The 22,943-nt window shown below is 43.9% G+C and overlaps 1 protein-coding gene across 6 annotated transcripts in view; it reads right to left on the bottom strand.

Moving 5' to 3' along the window:
* The window catches only part of LOC144688839 (dedicator of cytokinesis protein 7-like), a 207,841-nt gene that overhangs the window by 73,846 nt on the left and 111,052 nt on the right, over positions 1-22,943 (bottom strand). For all 6 annotated transcript variants that reach the window (XM_078555826.1, XM_078555828.1, XM_078555827.1 and 3 more), the window contains 6 exons: positions 22,688-22,889; positions 15,657-15,794; positions 14,671-14,837; positions 12,134-12,229; positions 2,780-2,911; positions 1,385-1,498 (listed from right to left, as the gene is read on the bottom strand). In XM_078555826.1, coding sequence (XP_078411952.1) covers positions 1,385-1,498; positions 2,780-2,911; positions 12,134-12,229; positions 14,671-14,837; positions 15,657-15,794; positions 22,688-22,889 — 849 coding nt within the window. The remainder of the gene's footprint in view (positions 1-1,384; positions 1,499-2,779; positions 2,912-12,133; positions 12,230-14,670; positions 14,838-15,656; positions 15,795-22,687; positions 22,890-22,943) is intronic.

Here is a 22,943-nt window from a genome sequence, read left to right as displayed (position 1 = left end):
GCAAAATCTTAATGGGAATATTCTAGTGGCAGTCAAGATACAAGGATTTTAAAAGATTGGCTTGGTCTTCTCAAAACCCTGTCAAGGGTAATTAGGGATGGGCAACAAATGCTGGTCTTGCCAGAATGCTCACATCCCATAAACAAATAAAAAGTCAGGAGGAGGAATTAAGGAATGGTTCCCAAGCCAAATAAAACAGAAACAGTGGCAGATTCTGATCATATTTCTCACACAAAATATCGCCCAGTTAGCACATTTTGAATTTTGTTACATAATTCCATAATGTATAAAGATTCACCATTCACCATGGAGACCACAAACACCACACGTGCAGTGGGTCAGCCATCAGCTCCTGAACTAACTGGCTCCACATCACAGTAGAGCAGGAGTCAGCACTGAGACAGGTGAGCTTGGTCCCTGTGAATGGGGGAGGAGGACGTGGACATCCAAATCAGGGTGACCAACTGTCCTGTATTTTAAGGGATTGCCCTTTATTTTGGCTGCTTGTCTCACATCCATTAAGGGGTGCCTTTTGTCCCTTATTTCCAGGACAGCCTGTGGGGCACTAAGCCTGGGTGTCTCCTCCGGCCTTTGCCTTTTTGTGATCATGTGCATGGTGGCAGGCGGCCACCAGGCAGAGTTATGATCAAAAGACACCCCTCCCCCACCCCACATGTCCTAGTTGAAGTGTCCCTTATTTCATAAGTTAGCCATCCTGGTCCGAATTCCATCATTCCTAAGTCAGGTTTGGACAAACAATGAAGCCAAGTTCTCAGCTGGCTTCCTTTCCAGTTCACCCATATATAGTTCAGGTAATTTACCTTTAACTCCAATCCCATGATTGATGAGCATACTCTTGAGCTCTCGAGTGTCTAAACCCGATTTGAAGTTACCCAAACTTGGGAATTAGTATTAATGACAAGGGATAGCTGAACCTAAAGTGCTTTCAAATACTGAGAATTCTGATTACTTGCTTCGCAGTTTCGACTGCTCATTTGATTGGTAAGTGAGCATGTAACAAACAAAGCGTGAGACTCTCAGGACTGGTATGAGGCCTGACTGCATCTGCGTTGGGTGCAAAGTTGTGTAGTTCTGGGTGCAACCCTGTGAAGCGATTATTTATATCAGTTAACATTTGTAACTGAAAACAGAAAGCTCACATTCTGTTTTCAGTTACAAATGTTAACCAATATAAATTATTGCATCACAGGGTCATTAAATGTCAGCTACACTCTCACTATTTTGTTCATAGTCAAAGTCTCCTTAACCCTGGGCCAGCTCATATTGAGCCCTTCATTCTTGTGGCACTGCTGATTCTGGAGATACTTCTCATCATCTGTGTTAGACGATGGCTTAAGTGAAACAACCTGCTCCGCACTGATACCTCTCTATGGTGACGACAAATCAGACGAAGAACAAAGCCTCGGTCCATGAGGGACAGCAGGTCATTCAGGAAGAACCCCAGGCTCAGGTTTGTCATTTCTGTGATCTCAGCATCCTGAAGAAATACAAAGTCACAGCAGGTATCTTAAAACATGAATCGCAATGTGCAGTCACATTCTTGAAGACAGTGATAAGCCACCTCCTTCCCTCACCAATCTAACACACACCCAGCTGCGACACTAATCATTTCATAGCAAACACTATCCTCCTTTACACTAGACCCTGTACTATAGAGAATGCAGTTTATACCTGCAAAATCCAATAAATAAATCACAAGAGCAACATCCAGTAAATGCAAATCGCCATCACCAATAACCTGAAGGGGAGCAGTGGGGTCAGAGTAATCACATCACACACAGATTTATGTATCACAGTAAAACAACAAAAAAACTAATCCTCTGTAAAATGCTCATGTTACATCAGTACCAGTTTGTCAACTTTTCAAACTGATCAATATGCTAAAAGTGAACAATGTTGCTAATTTTGACAACAGCCAACTTTGTCACATTTAAATCTTTCACACTCCTTATGTCCTCCCTTAGTAGGATGCCTCAATACTTGATATGGAGCTATTTATTGCTGAGTAAGATGCCCAGTGTTCCTGTTGGAGTTGATTCTTATCCTAGGGATAAGAGGGAAGTGCAGATTGTATTCCTCATCCATTGTCGCCAGACCTTCTGAGGACCCATAACATCCTGTTTTGGTAAGTACAGGTATATTTAATACTCCTGGAGCTTCATAATTCTGCATGCGCGTTACTGAGAATGTGCTGCATTCAAACTGTTGCAACATGATGGGGAGATGGTGGCGTAGCGGTAATGTCACCGGACTAGTAACCCAGAGGCCCAGGCTAATGATCTGGAGACATGGGTTCAAATCCCACCATGGCAGCTAATGGAATTGAAAGCTAGTCTCAGTAATGGTGACCATAAAACCATCATCATCATCATCAGATTGCCCTTGAAGGAAATCTGCTGTCCTACGTGCAATTCCAGATCCACAGTGGGTAACTCTTAATGACCTAGCCAGCCACTCAGATCATGGGCACGTCCACAATCTTCCAACAAAGAATAATAAAAAAAAACATCCCCACAAATTAACCAATAAAAATCCAGGGGCGTGCAGGAACCATGGAGTAACTGGATGAGATGATCAGTGTTGAATCACTTCCTGAATTCAGCCAGGTAACTCTGGTGTATGGGGGTGTAGTGTAACATGCAGGGGTATATTGAAGTGGCTGCTTCCTCACTGAGATGAAACCTGAACATATTGTGTTGCATGCCCATTGTAAGCTGCAGAGGTCAGGACCCAGCATAGCAGCAACCCACCCACCTACCTGATGTTTCACAAACTCTGTACCAGTGTTGACTATTGTATAGATGATACTGGAGAAACTTTCTGAGAACCGCAGTTTGGGAGGAGAGTTCCAGCGGTCCGTGTCAGAGAGGTACTGGCTCATGCTTTTAATCTGAAAGGGAAGGAGACCGAGTTACCACTACAATGCAATTAATCTGAATTAAAACCACAAAATGTTCAAAATACACACAGGGCCTTTAGCTCCAGAAAGAAAAGGCAGCTTAATGATTTGAGTGCTGGCCACTCCCCGACACATACGATCATAAGAAATAGGAGCAGGAGTAGGCCATTTGGCACATCAAGCCTGCTTTGACATTCAATAAGATGGCTGATCTGATTGAGACCTTAACTCTACTTTCCAGCTTGCCCCCCAACACGTTCATAATCCTAGACTCCCTTGTCAATCAAAACTCAGCATTCAATTGCCCCAGCCTCCACTGCTCTCTGGGGAAGAGAATTCTAAAGACTAACATCCCTCAGAGAAGAAATTCCCCCACATCTCCATCTTAAATGGGAGAACCCTTACTTTTAAACTGCACCCTAGCTTCCCCAACAAGGGGAAACATACCGTCCCAGCATCTACCCTGTCAAGCCACCTCAGAATCTTATATGTTTCAATAAGATCACCTCTCATTCTCCTAAACTCCATTGGGTATGGACTCAACCTGCCCAACCTCTCCTCATAAAACAAACCCCTCATCCCAGGAATCAGCCCAGTGAACCTTCTCTGAACTGTTTCCAAGTCAAAGATATCCCTTCTTAAATAAGGAGACAAAATGTGCACACACAACTAGAGATGTAATCTCACCAATCCCTACTTTTATACTTCATCCCTCTTGCAATAAAGGCCAACATTCATTTGGCTTCCTAATTACTTGCTGCATTTGCATATTAACTTTTTGTGATTCATAACAAAACATTGCTTTTTTCACAAATGCTGATAGACATACACTGTAGTTTCTCTGAAGTAAACATGTGTTACATATCTGTGATGACTGGGAAAAATGCTGCTGCTTCTCACTGAAGACAGCTTCTGCAGTGCCAGATGTTAATAAACTGCAGCTTGCAATCAGATGACAGAATCCAATTTCCATGACAATACTGAGGTAAACTGATGTCAATATTTGTTGGCAAATGGTATTTGAATTCACCATGCAGATCTCCCTGCTGACAGCATGACCCTAATCCCCTTTAAGGTGGCAAAATCCAGAGTTAAGGATAGAGATCTCTCTTTTCTGCCTGTGCTAGTCAGATACTGATTTTTTTTTATTATCCATTTACAGGATGTGGGCTTCGCTGGCTAGGCCAGCATTTATTGCCCGTGGTGAGCTGCATTTCTGAACCGCTGCAGTCCCTGTAGTGTAGGTACACCCACAGTGCTGTTAGGGAGGGAGTTCCAGGATTTTGACCCAGTGACAATGAAGGAAACTTGATATATTTCCTAGTCAGGATGGATGGTGAATGGCTTAGAGGGGAACTTCCAGGTGGCATACTGCAAAAATCCAACAATTTCAATTAACCCAGGAATGCAAGTAGTTTGAGGGAGAGCATTCCAAATTTCATTACCCATTTTTAACCCGACATCAACCAGCCAGTTTCCATTTTAACCGTGGTGGGTTTCAGAGTAACCCATAATGAAGAGGCTGGACTGTTATTATGATATCTAAGTGAGGCCCTGTTCCTCAGATGTTGAGAGCCATTTGATTTAATTACTGCAGGTTTCGAGGATTTGGAAAGTCTGGGAACTAAAGGATCTCTCCCTCGCTGTGATCCACCCCTCCCTGCAAACCCTCGTTCGCTACAATCCCTGTCTCCCTGTCTCTCTGCAATCCCTGCCTTCCCCATTCTCTCCCCCTTCCATTCTCCCCCCCACTTCCATTCTCTTCCCCGTCCATTCTCTCCCCCTTCCATTCTCTCTCCGCCACTTCCATTCTCTCCGCCGTCCATTCTCTCTCCGCCACTTCCATTCTCTCTCCCCCACTTCCATTCTCTCTCCCCTCCATTCTCTCCCCCCCTTCCATTCTCTCTCCCCTCCATTCTCTCTCCCACTTCCATTCTCTCCCCCACTTCCATTCTCTCCATCTTTCTCACTCTCCCTCCATTCTCTCCCTCCATCCTCACTGCCACACTCCAAGCCCATTTCCTGATCTACTTCGATTAATGGGGTCCATCCCTAGCACTCCCCAGCTGCATTGTTCTATCACTCTCTTTACCACCTAGTAGCTGGCCATGCTGTTAATCTGGCCAGATGGAAAACAGAATTTAAGAATGCTAATGAGGTAGTGCCATTAAATTCTATAGTTCTGTGTTTCTAAATCTAAATGTAATACTCCAGGTATGGTCTGACCAAGTCTCAGTTCAAATCAAGTATCACGTCCTTAATTTTGTGGCCAACCTCTTAGAAATAAAGTTCAACTTTACGTTCACCTTTTTGATTACCTGTGACCCAGCTTTTAGTGATTTGTGGACCTGGCTATCCAAATCACTCTCTCCTTCCCCAGTTCCTATGTCTGCCCCATTAACAAAATGTTCCAGTTTGTTATAACACTTCCCTACATTGAACCCCATCCATTACTGTCAGGCCTTACACTCAGGCTTTCTCAACCTTAGTGTCTAGGGACAAGAATATATTTACACAAAAGCAGCAGTTAGTGCCAGGGTAAAAATCATTTGCATGTTAGTTAGAAATAGGAGTGCCAACAATACCCAGAAAAAAGAATCAATATTAATTATAATGAAACATCATGAGGGATATCTTCCCTTCTAAAGCAGTATCAATATCCTGGTGTTGTAGGGCGGCTGACTTGTACTATTAATGATAGAGTTGATCTGCAGACATTTCTTGGGTGGAAACATTTACCATATACTCAGCAGCAACTACACATGTGCTTTCAACTCCAACTCTATCTCTACATTGACTGCTGAGATAGCCCACGCTACTCTCCTATTGGGTACTACAGATCATGTGTTCTCTCCTAACAGGTATTATTCTTAAAGGTACATTACACACTAAATAAAACCATAATTATTACTTTCCTCCCCCTCCCCCTTTACCTCGCTTATACATATTATATTTACAAGCACATATTTTTCAAGACAACAAAATATTTACACTGGGTAAGGAATTTACTTGTTCAGTCTTTCAGGTGGTTTCCTGGTACGTGTGGAATGTCACAGCTCCACAACTTCAGATTCTTTGTCAGGAACCTCCTTTTCTGGAGTTGCCTGAACATCAGGTGTTCAGTGAGCACTTGCAGTTCTGTGTCTCAACTCTTACAGGAACATCAGACATGTCAGTCCTGGGTTAAGCATCCTCAACAGGAAATGCTGCCCCGGTCATAATCACTGGTGGAACCATATCTTGATGATCTGTTTCTTTCTTCCTTAAATGATCCATATGTTTTCAGATGATCCAGCCTTCCACCTCCACGTGGTAAGATAGAGGTCCAGTCCCCGCACTTATTTCACCCGGTAACCACTTTGGGTCCTTCTCCGAAGTTTTCATGTATACCAGCTCTCCCACAGTAAATTTCCTCTCATGACTATGCCAGTCATGTCTAGTTTTCTGCCTTCCCTGACTCCTTTCCACCTTCCCCTCTAAATTCGGCATTATTAAGCTCAATCTTGTCCTGAGACAGTGTTTCAACAATAACTCTGCAGGTGTGACACCTGTTGTTGTGTGAGGGGTAGTCCTGTAATGAAAAAGAAAGCGTGCTAGCTTGGTTGTCAAGGAATCATCAGTTAGCTTTCTCATGCTTGTCTTGAACGTTTCAACCGCCTTTTCGGCCAGTCCATTTGAGGAAGGGTGGTACGGTGCAGTTTTCACATGAGTGATACCGTTGAGGCTGATAAACCTTCGAAACTCAGCACTCGTAAATGCTGTGCCATTATTGGAAATGACCACTTCTCGACCGTGAATAGCAAAACTCTGATGTAGTTTCTCAATTGTAGCGCCTGATGTTGGTGACTTCACCTCACATATATCCAACCATTTTGAATGGGCATCGACAATGAGCAGAAACATTGTTCCTAGGAGAGGACCAACGTGGTCAGTGTGTAACCGCACCCAGGGTCTACCTGGTTACTTCCGTGGGTCTAATGGAGCTGTCACTGACAACTTTTGCAGTTGCTGACATTGTACACAGTGCTTTACTAAACTCTCTCTTTTGCCATCCATCCCTGGCCACCGTAGATAGCTGCGTGCTATGGTCTTCATTCAGGAAATTCCTGAATGGGCACTGTGTAGTTCAATTAAAAATGGCTCCCTTCCCTTTGGAGGTACTATCACTCGTGCACCCCACAATAGGATGCCACCCTGGCTGATTATTTCATGTCTTCTGTTGAACTACGGTTTCATTTCATCAGATACGGGCTCCTGAGGCGACCCATGTAGCACTTGTTCTCGTACTTGAGATAGGACTGGGTCTCGACTTGTCCAGTCTCTAATCTGTTGAGCACATACCAGCGAGGAATCTAAGAAATTTAACAATAAAATAATTTCCTGTGGAACAGGGATGTGCTCATCATTTTCTTGTAAAGACAAACGACTAAGGATGTCAGCATTTTCGATTTGATTGCCAGGCCTATGTAGGAAGGTGTATTCATATGCTGCCGGAATTAAGTATTTCTGTATCTTCTTTCGACATGCCTTCTTCTTTCTAGCACAGACTTTAACCTCGACCTTCTTTTTGACTTCACTATTGGCCAGACTTGTCTCAGATTCAAGCTCAACTTGTCTGAGCTCAGAGGCTGAGTCTCCCATAATTTCATTATCTGTCTGCTTCTTGGAAAATTCTGCAAATTTTATAGTTACAACTTTCGTTTAGCTGATTATTCAGCTCTTCCATCTCTTTTTTATCCTCGTTGCCAGTTTGTTGTAGAGTGGCCGAGTTGTACTAATAGTGATAGAGTTATCTGCAGACACTTTGGTGGAAACATTAAGTTTATTTACAATATACTCAGCAGCAACTACAAGTGTGCTTTCAACTCCAACTCTATCTCTACACTGACTGTGGAGGTAGCCCACACTACTCTCCTATTGGTTATTACAGATCATGTGATCGCTCCTAACAAGTATTATTTTTAAAGGTACATTAAATACTAAATAAAACAATAATTACTACACCAGGGGGACACAGCCATCAAACCTGAATTATCACTGATACCTGTGAGGTACTGTGCTTGATAGCTGTGAGGTGTCACTGGTACCTGTGAAACAATGGCCCAAAACTGGCAGTCTCTGGATTGTCAGAGACCAGACGTACAATTCAAGATGCCCATTGGCTCCCTGTGGAAATCCTGATGCATGAACCACCACAGGAATTGCCTGGTAAGTTTCAACTTCCAATGGGCAATACCTCTGCCTCCCCGGATCCTCCACGAAGTCTTCGAATCTTGGACAATTCCACGGTACTTACCTGGATAGTTACCCAGGAAATGTTAGACAGATTAAATCCTAGTTAATAACACCTGGGTAACTCCACAACTGACCCCTCCAAACAATCCCCGAACCCCCCAATTCTCTGACTAACCAGCACTCCCCCCCCCACTCAAACACGCAACCATACCCAATTACCCATGCCAACCTGACCAGCCCCCAACCTGACCTGACTACCCCCGACCCGGCCACCCCGACCTGACCAGCCCCCAAACCGACTACTCCTGACCCAGCTACCCACCCCGCCCACCCCCAAACCTGGGTACCCACCCCGATCTGCTCCTAACCCAACTACCCACTTTGACCCAGCCAGCCCCCGGCCCAACCCAACTACCCACCCCAGCCCAACCTGACCAGTCTACCCACCCCGACCCAACTGGACTACTCCCCAACCCCAGCCCAGCTACCAGCACCCCTGACCCAACTAGACTACCTCCCCAACCTGACCCAACTACCCAACCAAACCTGACGCAACTACTCCCACCGACCCAACCCGACTACCCACCCCAACCTGACTAGTCATTGACCTGACTACCCAGCCTTACCTGACCCGACTTACCCCCCTGATCACCCGACTAATCCCCCAACCCGGCCTGACACAACTAACCCCCCCAACCCACCTGACTACCCCTTTACCTGACTACCCTCTGACCACCCAACCACCCTCAGACCCGACTACCCACTCACCCACCCACCTTACCAACCCATTTACCTCTCTCACCCACTTGTCTATCTCTAAGAGATGCCATACCTCATGGAATGCTTTCCTTTATTGGGCACTTAACTTTAAAGTGTTGAATACAAAAGCAGGGATGTGATGACGGAACTGTATAAAACGCTAGTTAGGCCACAGCTGAAATTTTGTGTACAGTTCTGGTCATCATGTTACAGGAAGGACATAGTTGCTCTGAAGAGAGTGAAGAGGACATTTACAAGAATGTTGCCAGGGCTTGAAAATTGCAGCTGTGCGGAGAGATTGGATAGACTAGGGTTGTTTTCCTTAGAACAGAGGAGGCTAAGGGGTAACCTATTTGAGGTGTACAAAATTACGAGGGGCCTAGGTAGACTGATTTCCATAGCTGAGGGGTCAATTACCAGAGGGCGTAGATTTAAGATGATTGGTAGGAGGATTAGAGGAAAGATTTTTCCACCCAGAGGGTGGTGGTCATCTGGAATTCACTGCCTAAGTTGGTGGTTGAGGCAGAAACGCTCAACTCTTTTAAAAGGTACCTGGGTCTGCATCTGAAGAGCTGTAACCTGCAAGGCTACAGACCAGGTGCTGGAAAGTGAGATTAAATGAGCGGCTAGTTTCTTTTTTCTCTTTTTCACCAGCACAGACATGATGGGCTGAATGGCCACTTTCTGCATCATAACTGTTCTATCATTCCATGTACCCACTTGCCTACCTCACCCACTTATCCATTTACTGATTCACCTATCCACTCGCTTATCCACTAACATTCATTCACTGACATTCAAACTGAACCTTTAAATGTATCATACGGCAGCTGGTGCTGTATAAAGGAGTGTGTCCTGTCTTCCCCCAACTCTACTCCGCATTGACGGAATTCCCCAACAGACGGTGTGCTGCACATCTCTGGGAAAGCCGGGCTCAGAAGGTCCCAGTAGAAATATGTTGCAGCATCAAGTCAGGAGAATTTTTGATCACAGTTGCAAACCGATGATCATTCTGCTGCTCGGAAGATCCCAGCCAGCATCACTGATAACCATGAAATGTCACTGATATCCATGAACATCTGCACGGATGCTAAATGGATACCATGGAATGACCTAAGGGTTATTACATTCCTAAGAGCTGAGAGGAGGGAGAGATTTAATAGAGGCACTCAAAATTCTGAAGGATTTTGAGAGGGTAGATAAGGAGAGACTGTGTCCACTGGCAGGAGGGTCACTCGCCACAGGAGCCAGATTTAACACTGGATTAAAAAAAAAAGCCAAGGGGTGAAACAAGGGGAATTACTTTCACTCAGTGAGTTATGATGATCTGGAATGCAATGCCTGAAAGGGTGGCGGAAGTAGATTTAAAAGTCACTTAACGGAATTGGATATATGCTTAAAAAGGTAAAAATTGCAGGGTTATGGGAAAAAAGCATGGGAGTGGGGCTAATTGGATAGTGCTTTCAAAGAGCTGGTACAGGAATGATGGGCCAAATGGCATCCTTTGCTGCTGTATGACTATAATTTTATAAGTTGTAAGGAACATACTTTTTTTATGTCTGTTGGACTGTTGTAAAGAACATGGCCAGAATTTTCCCGTCGGCGATTTGGGGGAGGGGCCCGCTTGCTGACGGGAAAATTACGCTGGATGACATCGAGAGGAACCCCCAACTTCATCCCGGTCCATTTAAATATTGAGGAAGGCGGGCGGACAGCAAAATCAACTGTCCACCCGCCGACCTGTCAATGGCCAATTAAGGCCATTGACAGGCTAATCAAGGAGCATTAAAGACCCTTAAGGTTGGTGGGCAGGCCAGGAGCCCCAGCAGGCTTCTGATATTACCTGAAACCTCATCCACTGGTGGGATGAGGTTTCATGTCCGTTTTTAAAAAGTTTAATAAAGTTTATGTCATTTTTATTAACATGTCCCATCTCGTGTGACATTGTCACATGAGGGGGACATGTTAATTTTTATATTTTTCTATTTTTAATGTTTTTTATACTGTCAGTAATCTCTTTGAGACAGCACTTAGTTTCAGGGAGCAGTGCCGCTGGGCAGGCCTTAATTGGCCCACCCACTCAAAATGGCGGCGGGCCCCGTTTCGACAGCGGTGTTCGGCTGCCCGCCCGCCGCCAAGCCGGTGGGGCCCGCGCGCCCATCAAGGTAAGAATTCTGGCCCATAACTTTTTTATTTTCTGTTGGACTGTGGATTAGAATTACAATGGCTGTAGGTTGAAAGATATGTCCACTGGAACAGGATGAGAGACATATACAATGTTTCAGTGCTGGGACAGTATGCGCCATGAAAAACAGGATGGTGTCAGAAAGAAGTCCTGGACCAAGGGAGCTGCCTGGCAACAGCATTTTAATTGGCTCCTGACCAGGTGACCAGGTTTTGTGTGACATAAGACCTGAATAGCTCCTAGCCTGAAAGGAACAAGACCTCAAACTTCTTTATCCTGCGTGTGGAAGATTCCAGTAATTCCACAATAATAGCTAGCTGTTTTGTTTCTCCTCACTATAACCTGCTCTCTCTGAAAACCTGTGTCAAGAGGCAAAGGGGAAGATCACTGATAGAGACATTGAAAGGCAAGTGCTCAACCAGTGAACTAAATACCGAAAGTACTGGAAGACCACCTCGTGTCATCAACAAGAACTGAAAGGAATTTGGAAGACATCGATCAAAATCAACCCATCAAATCCTGTACTCTGAATTGGTGCTATTGAACTGTTTTACTCCACCCTTAAAATCCACGTTTTTGTGTGTTTTATGTGCCTTGTACGTGTGTGTATAGGGATTTAAGAAGGGGTAGAGTTTAAGTTATAGTGTTAGAAATTAGCAGTTCATATTTCTTTGTTTTGCCACTGGTTAACAACAGTTTGTTCGATAAACAGTTATTTACTTATTAAGTTTACAAGCCTGGCGCTCGTATTCTGTTAACCTAAATTAAACAATTAGGTAGAATTGGGGCAACCTGTTGGTTTGATCAAACTTTTTCACATTTGTTGCAGCTCAGGGAACAGTGGGGCTTGATACTACAGCGCACTATCCCCATGAGTTGTGACAAAGTCCATGCCTTGAAGAATCACTTCTCGCACTCAGATACACATAAACAAAAACAGCTGCAAATTAACCTTCTCAAATAAGTTAAAGCGTTTTGGATGAGCCTCACACAAAAGTGAAATGCTCCTATCAGGTTATAAGATATTGACTCACCAAGAGTTCAAAGAAGAACCACAGATGCCTGTACACTTGATCTCTCATTCGTCCGTTGGTGAACACAATGCAATAGGCCAACTCTTCATGGAATAGCTGCAGGAAAGTCAATCATTGAAAACAATAAAACAAAAATGAAATCATTGGTTGGGAGAGAAATGAGAAACAGACAGAGAACATGTGTGTGTGAGAGAGAGAGAGATCAAGTAGTACAGAATTGACAACGAGTGGGGGAGCGGGTAGAGAGAGAGAAAGGGATGCAAAGAAAAACAGAGAGAGAGAAACACACGGTTAAATATTCTATGTTTCATGGAAGATCCCTGTTAGATCTGATTTCCGTCCGAGTTGGTGCTGGACATGCAAGGTGCTGTATTAAAGTGAATGTTATCATTAGTTCTAACTACTTATCTCTTTAATCTATGAAAGTGGGTTGATACAGCCTCTTTAATAGAATGTAACAAGCTTTAACCTAGAAAGATTGGAGCTGATGAAAATCTTAGCAACCCTGTCTTTTAAAATTGATTCGAGTGTTAAATCCATTTATCCTCCCCCCCGCCCCACCCCTCTGCCCTCTATCCTTTCTTGGTGTGTGGAGCGAGATACTGAGCTGCTGCTGGTTAGCATGCACCTGTCTTTCAGGGAGATTTTATACTGCGCTTCTCCCTGTGAGGTGGAGGAAGCAGATCAGTCCAAAGCCATGTACCAACTTAAACTATGAGGTAGGAACTCAGTCAAAGGCTATCTCCAATGCTGCAGAACTGACCACAAGAATGGCTGTGTGACAGCATCAGGTGACAATTCCCTCACTGATTACTTCCCACCACCTAAGACTCCAAAATATATATGAACATAGAAACAGGAGGCAGCCATTTAATCCCTCTTGTCTGTTCCATCATTCATAGAGATCATGGCTGATATGTGACCTAACTTCATGTACCTGCCATTGCCCCATGACCCTTAATACCTCTAGTCAACAGAAATCAATCAATCTCGGATTTAAAATTAAAAATTGACACAGCATTATCCAAACTTCTGCCACCATTTATGTGTAGAAGTGTTTCCTAACTTCACCACTGAAAGGCCTGGCTCTAATCTTTAGACTCTGCCCCCTAGTCCTGGATTTCCTAACCAGCACAAATAGTTTCCCTCTTTCCACCCTCAGTTCGCCGTTATATTTTGAAAGTTTTGATCAAATCACCCCCTTAATCTTCTAAATTCCAGGGAATACAACCCTAGTTTGTGTAATCTCTCTTCTTAGCTTAACCCTTAGAGTCCAGATGTCATTCTAGTAATCTATATTGCCCTCCTGCTGAGGACAATGTATCCTTCCTTAGTACTGCTCATTGTCCTCCAGGTGTTGTTTAACCAGGACTTTGTATAGCTGAAGCACAAATTCTATCCCTTGTATTCTAGTCTCCCAAATATACAGGCCAGCGTTCCATTAGCCTTTTAAATTATTTTCTCTACCTTTTCATAACATTTTAATGATCCATGTACATGGACCCCAAGTCTCTTTAAACTACTACCGTTTCTACCTTCTCACCTTTTAGAAAGTACCCTGTTCTATCCTTTTTAGGTCCAAAATGAATGTCCTCACACTTGCCTAGATTGAAATCCATTTGCAACAGTTTTTCCCATTCACTTTATTAATAACTGTTTGTCACTGTATGCTTCTACCTACGCTGTTTACAATGCCACCTTTCTTCATGTCATCGGCAAACTTGGATTTGTGGCTTTCCATCCAGTGATCTAAGTTATTAATAAATACTGAAGAGTTGAGGCCTAAACACAGATCTTTGTAGGACTACTATGCCACTAGTCACATCCTGTTGGTTAGAGTACCTGCCCAACATCCATGCAGCTGTCTCAGCCAATTTTCTAACCATTCAATACAATCTTCGGTCCCACCACCTCCCCCCCATAGGAGTTTGATGAGATTGGAGGTCATTTAGGTATCACACTCACTGTTTGGAGCTCCCTCAGAGTCCCTTCATTGTCACTGATTGTGTCAAGTCAACCATTTTGCATCTGTAACAATGCAGTTTAATGTCATATCAGAGGCTGGTGTTCTGTTAGAGCACCAAGCCCATACATTTGCATGTGTTTGTTGAAGTGTTACTGTCCATAATCTGGCAAAGAAAGATCACACTTTATGGCTCCAGTAAAAGTAAGCTAGTGGAAGAGGTGGCCATGACAATCCAAGTGTCACCTGTAGAGACCCATGCACAGCCAGTCAGTACTGGCAGAAGTTCACCAACCTGTCCAGGGCAACCAAAGAAACAGAATTTATTCATTGATTGCAACACAGCGCTGCAACACACTGCCTTGGGAATGTTTGAATACACTAAAGGTGTCAAATAACCATAACAGGTGTTATGTCTCGAGAGAGATCTCAGTTTCTGAGGCTACTCAAACAGCTTAATCCATCTAAATAATCCATCTAAACAAGGAATAAAAATGATATTTAAAAATAAAATTGTATTTAATGTTTTGATACTTTTAAAATCCATCTGCTAAATTATGAGTGTTGACCTGACCTTCGATTGTTTTGGACTGCCTCCTCTGTCTTTTAGCTCTGCAGATTTTGATGATTGGATCGCAGGGTCACTGGTGCTGCGCAGTCGTATCCTATGTAATGCAGCGACCGCATCTGGCTTGAGTGTAGCATATTTCTCAAACTCTGTGGCTCTGGTCTCATGGAGAACTGAAAACAAATTTTAGGAAGACAGTGACCACCATGGATTGGATTGAGGCTGTGCTCAGTGAATAATGACAGCAAAGCAAATGACTGGCCTTAGTTTCAAAGTGGTCACTTTGTCACTTCCTGCAAGAGTTAAATTTCACCAGTAACTCAGCCTCACATCCCGATGCCTTAGTGAACTTAAGTAACCAAAAGAAAACAATCATTCCTATCCTGACTGGACAACACCGTGCCAGCTTGGAATAATCAATAAAGGGATTGCCACTTTAATGAGTCAGGAAACACTTTTCCGATGAGTAGTGGGATTCTGGAATTCTCTCCCACAGAAAGTCACTGAGGGTGAAAACTTCAAAATCGAGACTGATAGATTTGTTTTAGGCAAGGGTATTAGTACAGAACCAAGGTGGTTAATTGGAGTTATCGTGAGCCATGATCTAATTGAATGTCAGGATAGGCTCGAGGGGCTGAGTGGCCTACTTCTGTTCCAATGTTCCTTGTGACAAATCAAGGACAAAACAAGGTTGAAAAGTGCAGGAGAGATGACAGGACACACTTCCTGCAAAAGATATTTTCTCCGAAAGCCTCTCTGATTTAGTGAGTTTAATATAAAAATGCTTATTTCATTGTTAAACGTTTTGAAGATATTAAATAACCTGAGTGACCTTAGGAAGTGCTTTTAGCCTCTTATTCCAGGGCTACAACCATTCAGCAAAACTGATTCACTTTAATTCTCCATGCTGTTAACAAATATTTATTTACTCTGGAAAGGGTCCTGCCCATTGACTATTTAATGGAAGAGTTTGCTGATAACTGTGCCACTACCTGGCATACTGAACACGTAGTGAACATACGAAGCTAGATAATGGCTTCGGCCAAACAAGTCTTTCTTCATCTCCTCACTATTATGCAGCCGATCCACAATTACTATCAGCGCTTCAAAAATTTCCTTGCTGACAAGAGCTGTGAGTAGAAGAAACAAAAATAACAGTAAAGTGGACAATTAATAATGGTCGGATTATTGTTGCAGTATTAAAGCATCAGCTTCATTGAGACCAATACCCAACTGACCCAACCAGAGCACCCAACTCAACTAACACCTGCTCGCCCAGCACAGCATCCAGCACCCAGCTCGCCCATCACAGCACCAACTCACTTAACCTCGACGCAATTTAACGAACCCCAATACCCAAACCTGGCATCTAACTAACTCACCCAGCATAGCACCCATCTCACCTAACCCAAAACTCGACCACCTCCAACACACAACACACATTTTTCTAATGCAGGCTTTAAATATACTTTTCACTAATTTAAATTTCTTCCTGGTATTACTTCAAAAGCTGAAATTCATCTTAAAGGAGATGAGCTTTGAGAAAAGGTTAGAAAGGTTAAGACCGAACCGCGACAAGCAATATAAAATATTCAATGGGAAGCCAAAAATATTACTTTGAAATGAAGTCATGAAATTTCTTTTCACAGAAAGTCATCAATCTATGGAGGCCTGTGGAATGGAGTGACAATATAGACCCAGAATTGGCCGAGTGACAAGAAGCAGAGGGTGGTTGTGGGCTGATGTTTTCAGACTAGAAGGTGGTTTGCAGGTGTTCTCCAAAGCTCAGTTTCAGGTCCATTACTCTTTTAATATTTTAGAAATGTAAGGAGCAGCATTATAAAGTTTGCAGAAGATATAGACTTTGAGATGACATAGGCACGATCATTTAATGGACAGAACTAGCTTAATGCAGAGAGGCAATGCCCTTTGCGAGGATGAATAATGGAAAGACAGTATCCTTTATTCTTTCATGGGATGTGTGCATTGCTGGCTAGGCAAGCATGTGTTCCCGTTCCTAGTGGCCTTTGAACTGAGTGGCTTGCTAGGCCATTTCAAATGGCAGTTAAGAGTCAACCACATTGCTGTGGTCTGGAGTCACATGTTGGCCATACCAGGTAAGGATGGCAGATTTACTTCCCTAAAGGACATCGGTGAATCAGATGATAATTTCACGATCACCATTTCCGAGGCAAAAATTTTCAATTCCAGATTTATGAATTGAATTTAAGTTCCACTAGCTGCTGTGGTGGGATTTGGACCCATATCGCCAGAACATTTTGCCTGGTTCTCTGGATCACTAGCCCAGTGATATTACCACTACGCCACCATCTCCCTCAAACACAGTAGCCTGATTTTGAAAAGTGTAGAAGAACAGAGAGACTTTTAGTGTCCATATACACAACTCATTAAAGGTGGGAGGGCAATCCGATAAGGTGGTTAAAAAAACATATGGGCCTGGAATTTGCTATTGTCGGCCATGCATGATCAGCAGGCCCGGAAGCGGTCGGGAAATGGGCCCCCGACAACAATTTCAGTCTGCCTGGCCAATTAACGGCCAGCCAGTGTGAAACGCGTGCTGAAAAGCTCAGCGCTGCTGGGGTAGAGGCAGGAAGAGGGTGGGCGCCGACGTCACCGCGGGCGCGGGTGAGCGCTTCCACTGAGCTCCCTAAAGGCAAACGGAGCTGCAGAACCCCGAATAATAAAAGAAAGCACAAATATGCTGCAAAAAATGTCCATGCAGCACAATCAAGAACTTGAAAACATACCACATAAAAATGCTGTCCCCAGATATTTATTTTTATTTTATATCCTAATGAAGGTTTCATCCCGCCCTTGGATGAGGTTTCATCAAAAAATGTAAAGGCCGCCTGGCCAACTGGTCTGTCCGCCAACCATAACGTTGGACGGGCCACCAAAAATCGCTTACAATTGCGTCGTTAACGGGCTTAATCACCCGCTTAAGTGTCGGTGGGTGCTCTTCCGACTGCCAGGTGCGCCCACCTAGCGAAATATTGTGAGAGTGCTCGATGATGTTGGGATGCTCACCCGGTATCATATCACACGATTTTACACCCGGTCAGATTGCGCGCGCACCACCCGCAGAACGTCACACTCTGCCCCATGGATTACATGGGTTTATAAATAGGGGCATAGAATATAAAAGCAATGAGTTCATCCTATAACTTTTAAATCACTAGTTAGACATTATTAGTTGGCATAATGTTGACAACCCAGGGCACTGAACTTAAAAAAAGTTGTAAAGGTTTAGAAAGGGTACAGAGGAGCTCACTATCACAGAATTTTAATGGCAAGAAGGCAGCCTGCTTGATTGGCACCACATCCACAAACATTCATTCCCTCCGCCACCGACGCACAGTAGTAACAGTGTGTACCATCTACAAGATGCACTGCAGGAATTCACCAAAAGCACCTTCCAAACCCATAACCAGTATCATCTGCAAGGACAAGGCCAACAGATAGATGGGAATACCACCACCTGGAAGTTCCCCTCCAAGTCACTCACCATCCTGACTTGGAAATATATTACCGTTCCTTCACTGTCGCTGGGTCAAAATCCTGGAATTCCCTTTCTAACAGCACTGTGGGTGTACTTACACCACATGGACTGCAGCAGTTCAAGAAGGCAGCTTACCACCACCTTCTCAAGGGCAACTAGGGATAGGCAATAAATGCTGGCCCAGCCAGCAAAGCCCACATCCCATGAATGAATAGTAAAAAAAAAAAGCCATTCAGCCCATCATGTCTGCACCAGCTCTGCAAATGAGCATTCTGACCTAGTGCCATTGCTTTGCCTTTTCCCCGTACCCCTGCACATTGTTTCTATTCAAATAATCATCTAATGCTCTCTTGAATACCTCGATTGAACCTGCCTCCATCACACTTCCAGGCAGTGCATTCCAGGCCTGAACCACGAGTTGTGTGAAAACGTTTTTTCTAACATCACACTAACTTCTTTTGCAAATCACTTGAAATCTGTGCCCTCTCATTCTTGATTCTTTTACCAGCAGGAAATAGCTTCTCCCCATCTATTCTGTCCAGCCCCCTCATGACTTTGAACATCTGTGTCAAATCTCCTCTTAGCCTCCTTCTCTCCAAGGAGAACAGGCCCAACCTCTCCAATCTATCTTCGCAACTGAAGTTTCTCATCCCTGGAGCCATTCTTGTAAACCTCTTCTGCACTCTCTCCAACGTGTTCACATCCTTCCTATAATATGGTGCCTAGAACTGTACACAATATTCCAGTTGAGGTCTAACAAGTGTCTTATATAAATTCAGCATAACTTCCTTGCTCTTGTACTCCATGCCCCTATTAATAAACCCCAGGATACTATATGCTTTATTAACTGCTCTCTCCATCTGCCCTGCCACCTTCAATAATCTATGCACACATACATCCAGAGTCTGCTCCTGCACCCCTTCAAAATTTCACACCTTATTTTATACTGTCTGTCCATGTTTTTCCTACCAAAATGCATCACCTCACACTTCTCAGCATTGACCTTCGTCTGCCACCTATCTGCCCACTCCACCAACTTGTCTACATACTTTTGAAGTTCTACGCTGTCCTCCTCACAGTTTACAACACTCCCAAGCTTCACATCATCCGCAAATTTTGAAGTTGTCCGCTGCACACCAAGATCTAGATCATTAATATATATCAGGAAAAGCAAGAGTCCCAATACGGGCCCCTGGGGAACTCCACTACAAACCTTCCTTCAGCCCGAAAAATATCCATTGACCATTACTCTCTGCTTCCTATTTTTCAGTCAATTTTGTATCCACGTTGCTACTGTCCCTTTTATTCCATGAGTAATAACTTTTCTCACAAATCTGTTGTGTGGCACTGCATCAAATGCCTTTCAAAAGTCCACATACACCACATCAACAGCATTACCCTCATTGACCTTCTCTGTTACATGATTTCCCCTTTAGAAATCCATGCTGGCTCTTCATTATCAACCCATATTTTTCCATGTGACTACTAATTCTATCCCGAATAATTGTTTCTAGAATCTTACCTACCACTGAAGTTAAACTGACTGGTCTGTAATTGCTGGGCTTATCCTTACAACCTTTTTTTGTACAAGGGTGTAATGTTTGCAATTCTCCAGTCCTCTGGCATCTCCCGAGTCTAGGAAAGACTGAAAAATTATGGCCAGTGCCCCTGCAATTTCTACTCTCACTTTCTTCAATATCCTTGGATGCATCTCATCCGACCCCAGTGCCCTGTCAACTTTAGTACTGACAGTCTATTCAATACTTCCTCCTGATCAATTTTGAACCCCTCTAGAGACAGTTTCCTCATCTGTCACCATGGCCTGGATAGCATCTACCTCCTTGGTAAAGATGGATGCAAAATATTAATTTAATACCTCAGCCAGGCCCCTTTGTGCATGTGTAAATTCCCTTTTAGATCCCTAATCGACCCTACTCCTCCTTTTACCACGCTTTTATTATTTATCTGCCTTTAGAAGACTTTGGGATTCCTCTTTATGTTGGCTATCAGTCTTATCTCAGAATCGCTCTTCGCTTCTTTAATATCCTTTTTCACCTCCCCTCTGAACCTTCTGTATTCCTCTTGGTTCTCAGTTGTATTTTCTACCTGACGCCTGTCGTAAGCGCACTTTTTCTGTTTTATCTTAATTTCTATTGCCGTTTTCATCCGGGGAGCTCTGGATTTGTTGCCCTGGGATGGTACCAGGAATGAGGAACTTCACCTATGAAGAAAGACTGGAAAAGTTTGGATTGTTTTCTTTGGAACAGAGAAGATTAGGATGTGACCTAATAGAGATTTTCAATATAAGGATAACTTCTGATAGAATTTCAGAGAAAAACCATTCCCCCAGGTGAGTGGGTCAATAAGCAGAGGTCATAGATTTAAAATCACTGGTTGAAGATCCAGAGGAGAGATGAGGAGAAATCTTTTCAATGACAGCAGCTGGGACATTCTACCTGAAAAGGTAGTGGAAGCTGATTCCAGAAATAATTTCAGAGAGTTGGACTGTACTTGAGGATGAGGATCTTACAACCAAAAAAGTAGGGGTGTAGGATTGAACATGACTGCTCTTTCAAAGATCCAGCACAGACATGATAGGCCTCTACATCGAGAGACTTATCTTCAGTGACTTCAACCTTCATCTCAACTCATCATGCTCTCTCGCCCGAGTTCATGGCCCTCCTATCCTCCCTCGATATAAACTCCTCTACACACATTCACAGTCATATCCTTGTTCTCGTGTGACCTCCCTGCTCTCGTGTCAATCACAGATAAGGCCATCTCTGATCACTCCCTTCTATCCCTTTCCATCCCATCCCCCTTCCAGCCCTACTTCTGTGTCTGCACCTAGAAATAAAACTCTCCCCCAAATCACTTACAACTCAACTTTCAATTCCCTGCTATGGCCCTCATCCCAGCACTCAAGCTGTGCCCAATCAAGGGAGCTGGCATTGGGTTGCCGGGTTGCTGAACCCGCTGTTGGCTCTCTCTCCTGTGGCCCCCACCTTGCAACCCCCTATTTCGCCATCACTCATCTTTGGTCTGGAGTCCCTCGCTGCTCCTAGGCCTCTGATGGTTGTGTTACTGCCAGCAGTTACCACTCCCGCTGGCACTGGTGGCATGAGGAGCTGCTGAACTCCGCAGGTAGGACTTCCACCAATAGAGACCAAAATCCCTGGGAAGGCCTGATGGTGGCCACTTAAATGCCTGAAGGGCACTTGATTCCATCAGGCCTCCTCCATGGAACTGATGGAGGTTTCATCACCGTTTTTCCGACCGGTGGGCAAGACCCCTGTCGGACTGACAGAATTCCAGCCAATACTCCAGATAGGGTCTGACCAAGGTTCTGTACAACTGAAGCATCATTTGTTCTTTACAGTCAAAATCTTGCTCCAATAGGAGGGTTCATGTACTAGAGCGATAAACTACAATGAACTTAATGGCCTTTTCTCTGTCCTGATTTTTCTTGTGTCTTGATATATTTTCAGCTTTTGCTTTGATATTTCTGAAATCTCAAATCTTTGAAATGTGTAAAGACAGAACTGACTGACATCCCAACAGAGGGCACTAAGTACTCACACACCGCACCAACTTCACACCGCACCAACTTCAGAACAGCCTCATCAGGGGTTCTGAATTTGATTTAACACCAGGCACCAAACCAATGCAGACCATGGGTTTCAGACTCTTCATAGTAGCACCAACAGCAATCACCAGCATTTCACATTATTGTAACACTCTTATTCATTCCTGTAAGCATCGTTCACACACCTTCCCCTTCAAAAAACAGATTGACGTTCGTGTTGCAGACAACCCTTTGCTCTGCGTTGTATACACTTACATATGATTGTCATGTGTTACATTGGGTAATTTTTTCCTGGGTTAAGCTTATTAACAGAAAAACACCTGATAATCAACAGATTTTCCTACCTCTTCAGTGTTGCTTCTCCCTCACTATTAAAACGGTGTATTTATTACAGGTATTTGACACTCAGGTGACATGTTAAACATCAGGAGAGAGTGAGCCGGTCTGACTGCTGCAGCAACATCCCCGGTCTCTCTTCATTTACACTGATCTCTCCCTACACCCACCCCAGTCAAGACTCTACAGTAAGGGAGAGAGGAGAGAAAGAAAGGATAAATGAAAGAGGAATAAGGTGAAGGAGGGAGGAAAATAGCAGAGGGGCGGGAGGTAGAGGGGAAAGAGTAGGGACATGGGACAGGGGAGGAAAAGTAGAGCGGAAGAGCAGGAGAGTAGAATGGGAGAGAAGAGAAATTGGAAGAAAGAGAGCAGAAGATAAAGGTATCCTGAAGTGGTTTTGTAAATGAGTAGAGCCAGAATTTGAAGGACTGTTCATCTGTACAGTCTGACTGAAATTTCTTAAAGTGTTAGAAAATTTATCCCGTTGAGTAATGTCAGTGCACTGTAAAGCAGAGGAAAGCTGTGCAGAAAGGTATTTAACTAAAAGCACTAACATGCACAATTATTTGGGTTTACTGTACCTCCTTCTGCTCCCATCCTGGAGCTCGAGAGCAACAGTGGCAGCAGCTTGTCTAACACCACATTCAGGAATTGGACCAGCTCCTCTAACTGAACCAACTTGAGCATGGAGACAGCCTGGCTCAGTGCCTCAGTCTGATGGGCCAAGGAGTGGTGTTCACCCACAGCTTCACACAGTGAGAAGAATCGCTCCAGGTTCCTGTCCTGTAGTAGAGCACAATGTAACTGGCAACCAGGAAATCAGGAGAAGCAGACACA

This window comes from Cetorhinus maximus, chromosome 13, assembly GCF_964194155.1.
Source record: "Cetorhinus maximus chromosome 13, sCetMax3.hap1.1, whole genome shotgun sequence".
Taxonomy (NCBI): domain Eukaryota; kingdom Metazoa; phylum Chordata; class Chondrichthyes; order Lamniformes; family Cetorhinidae; genus Cetorhinus; species Cetorhinus maximus.
The sequence above is the reverse complement of the archived record's forward strand: the minus strand, read 5'-3'. Positions and strand labels throughout refer to the sequence as shown.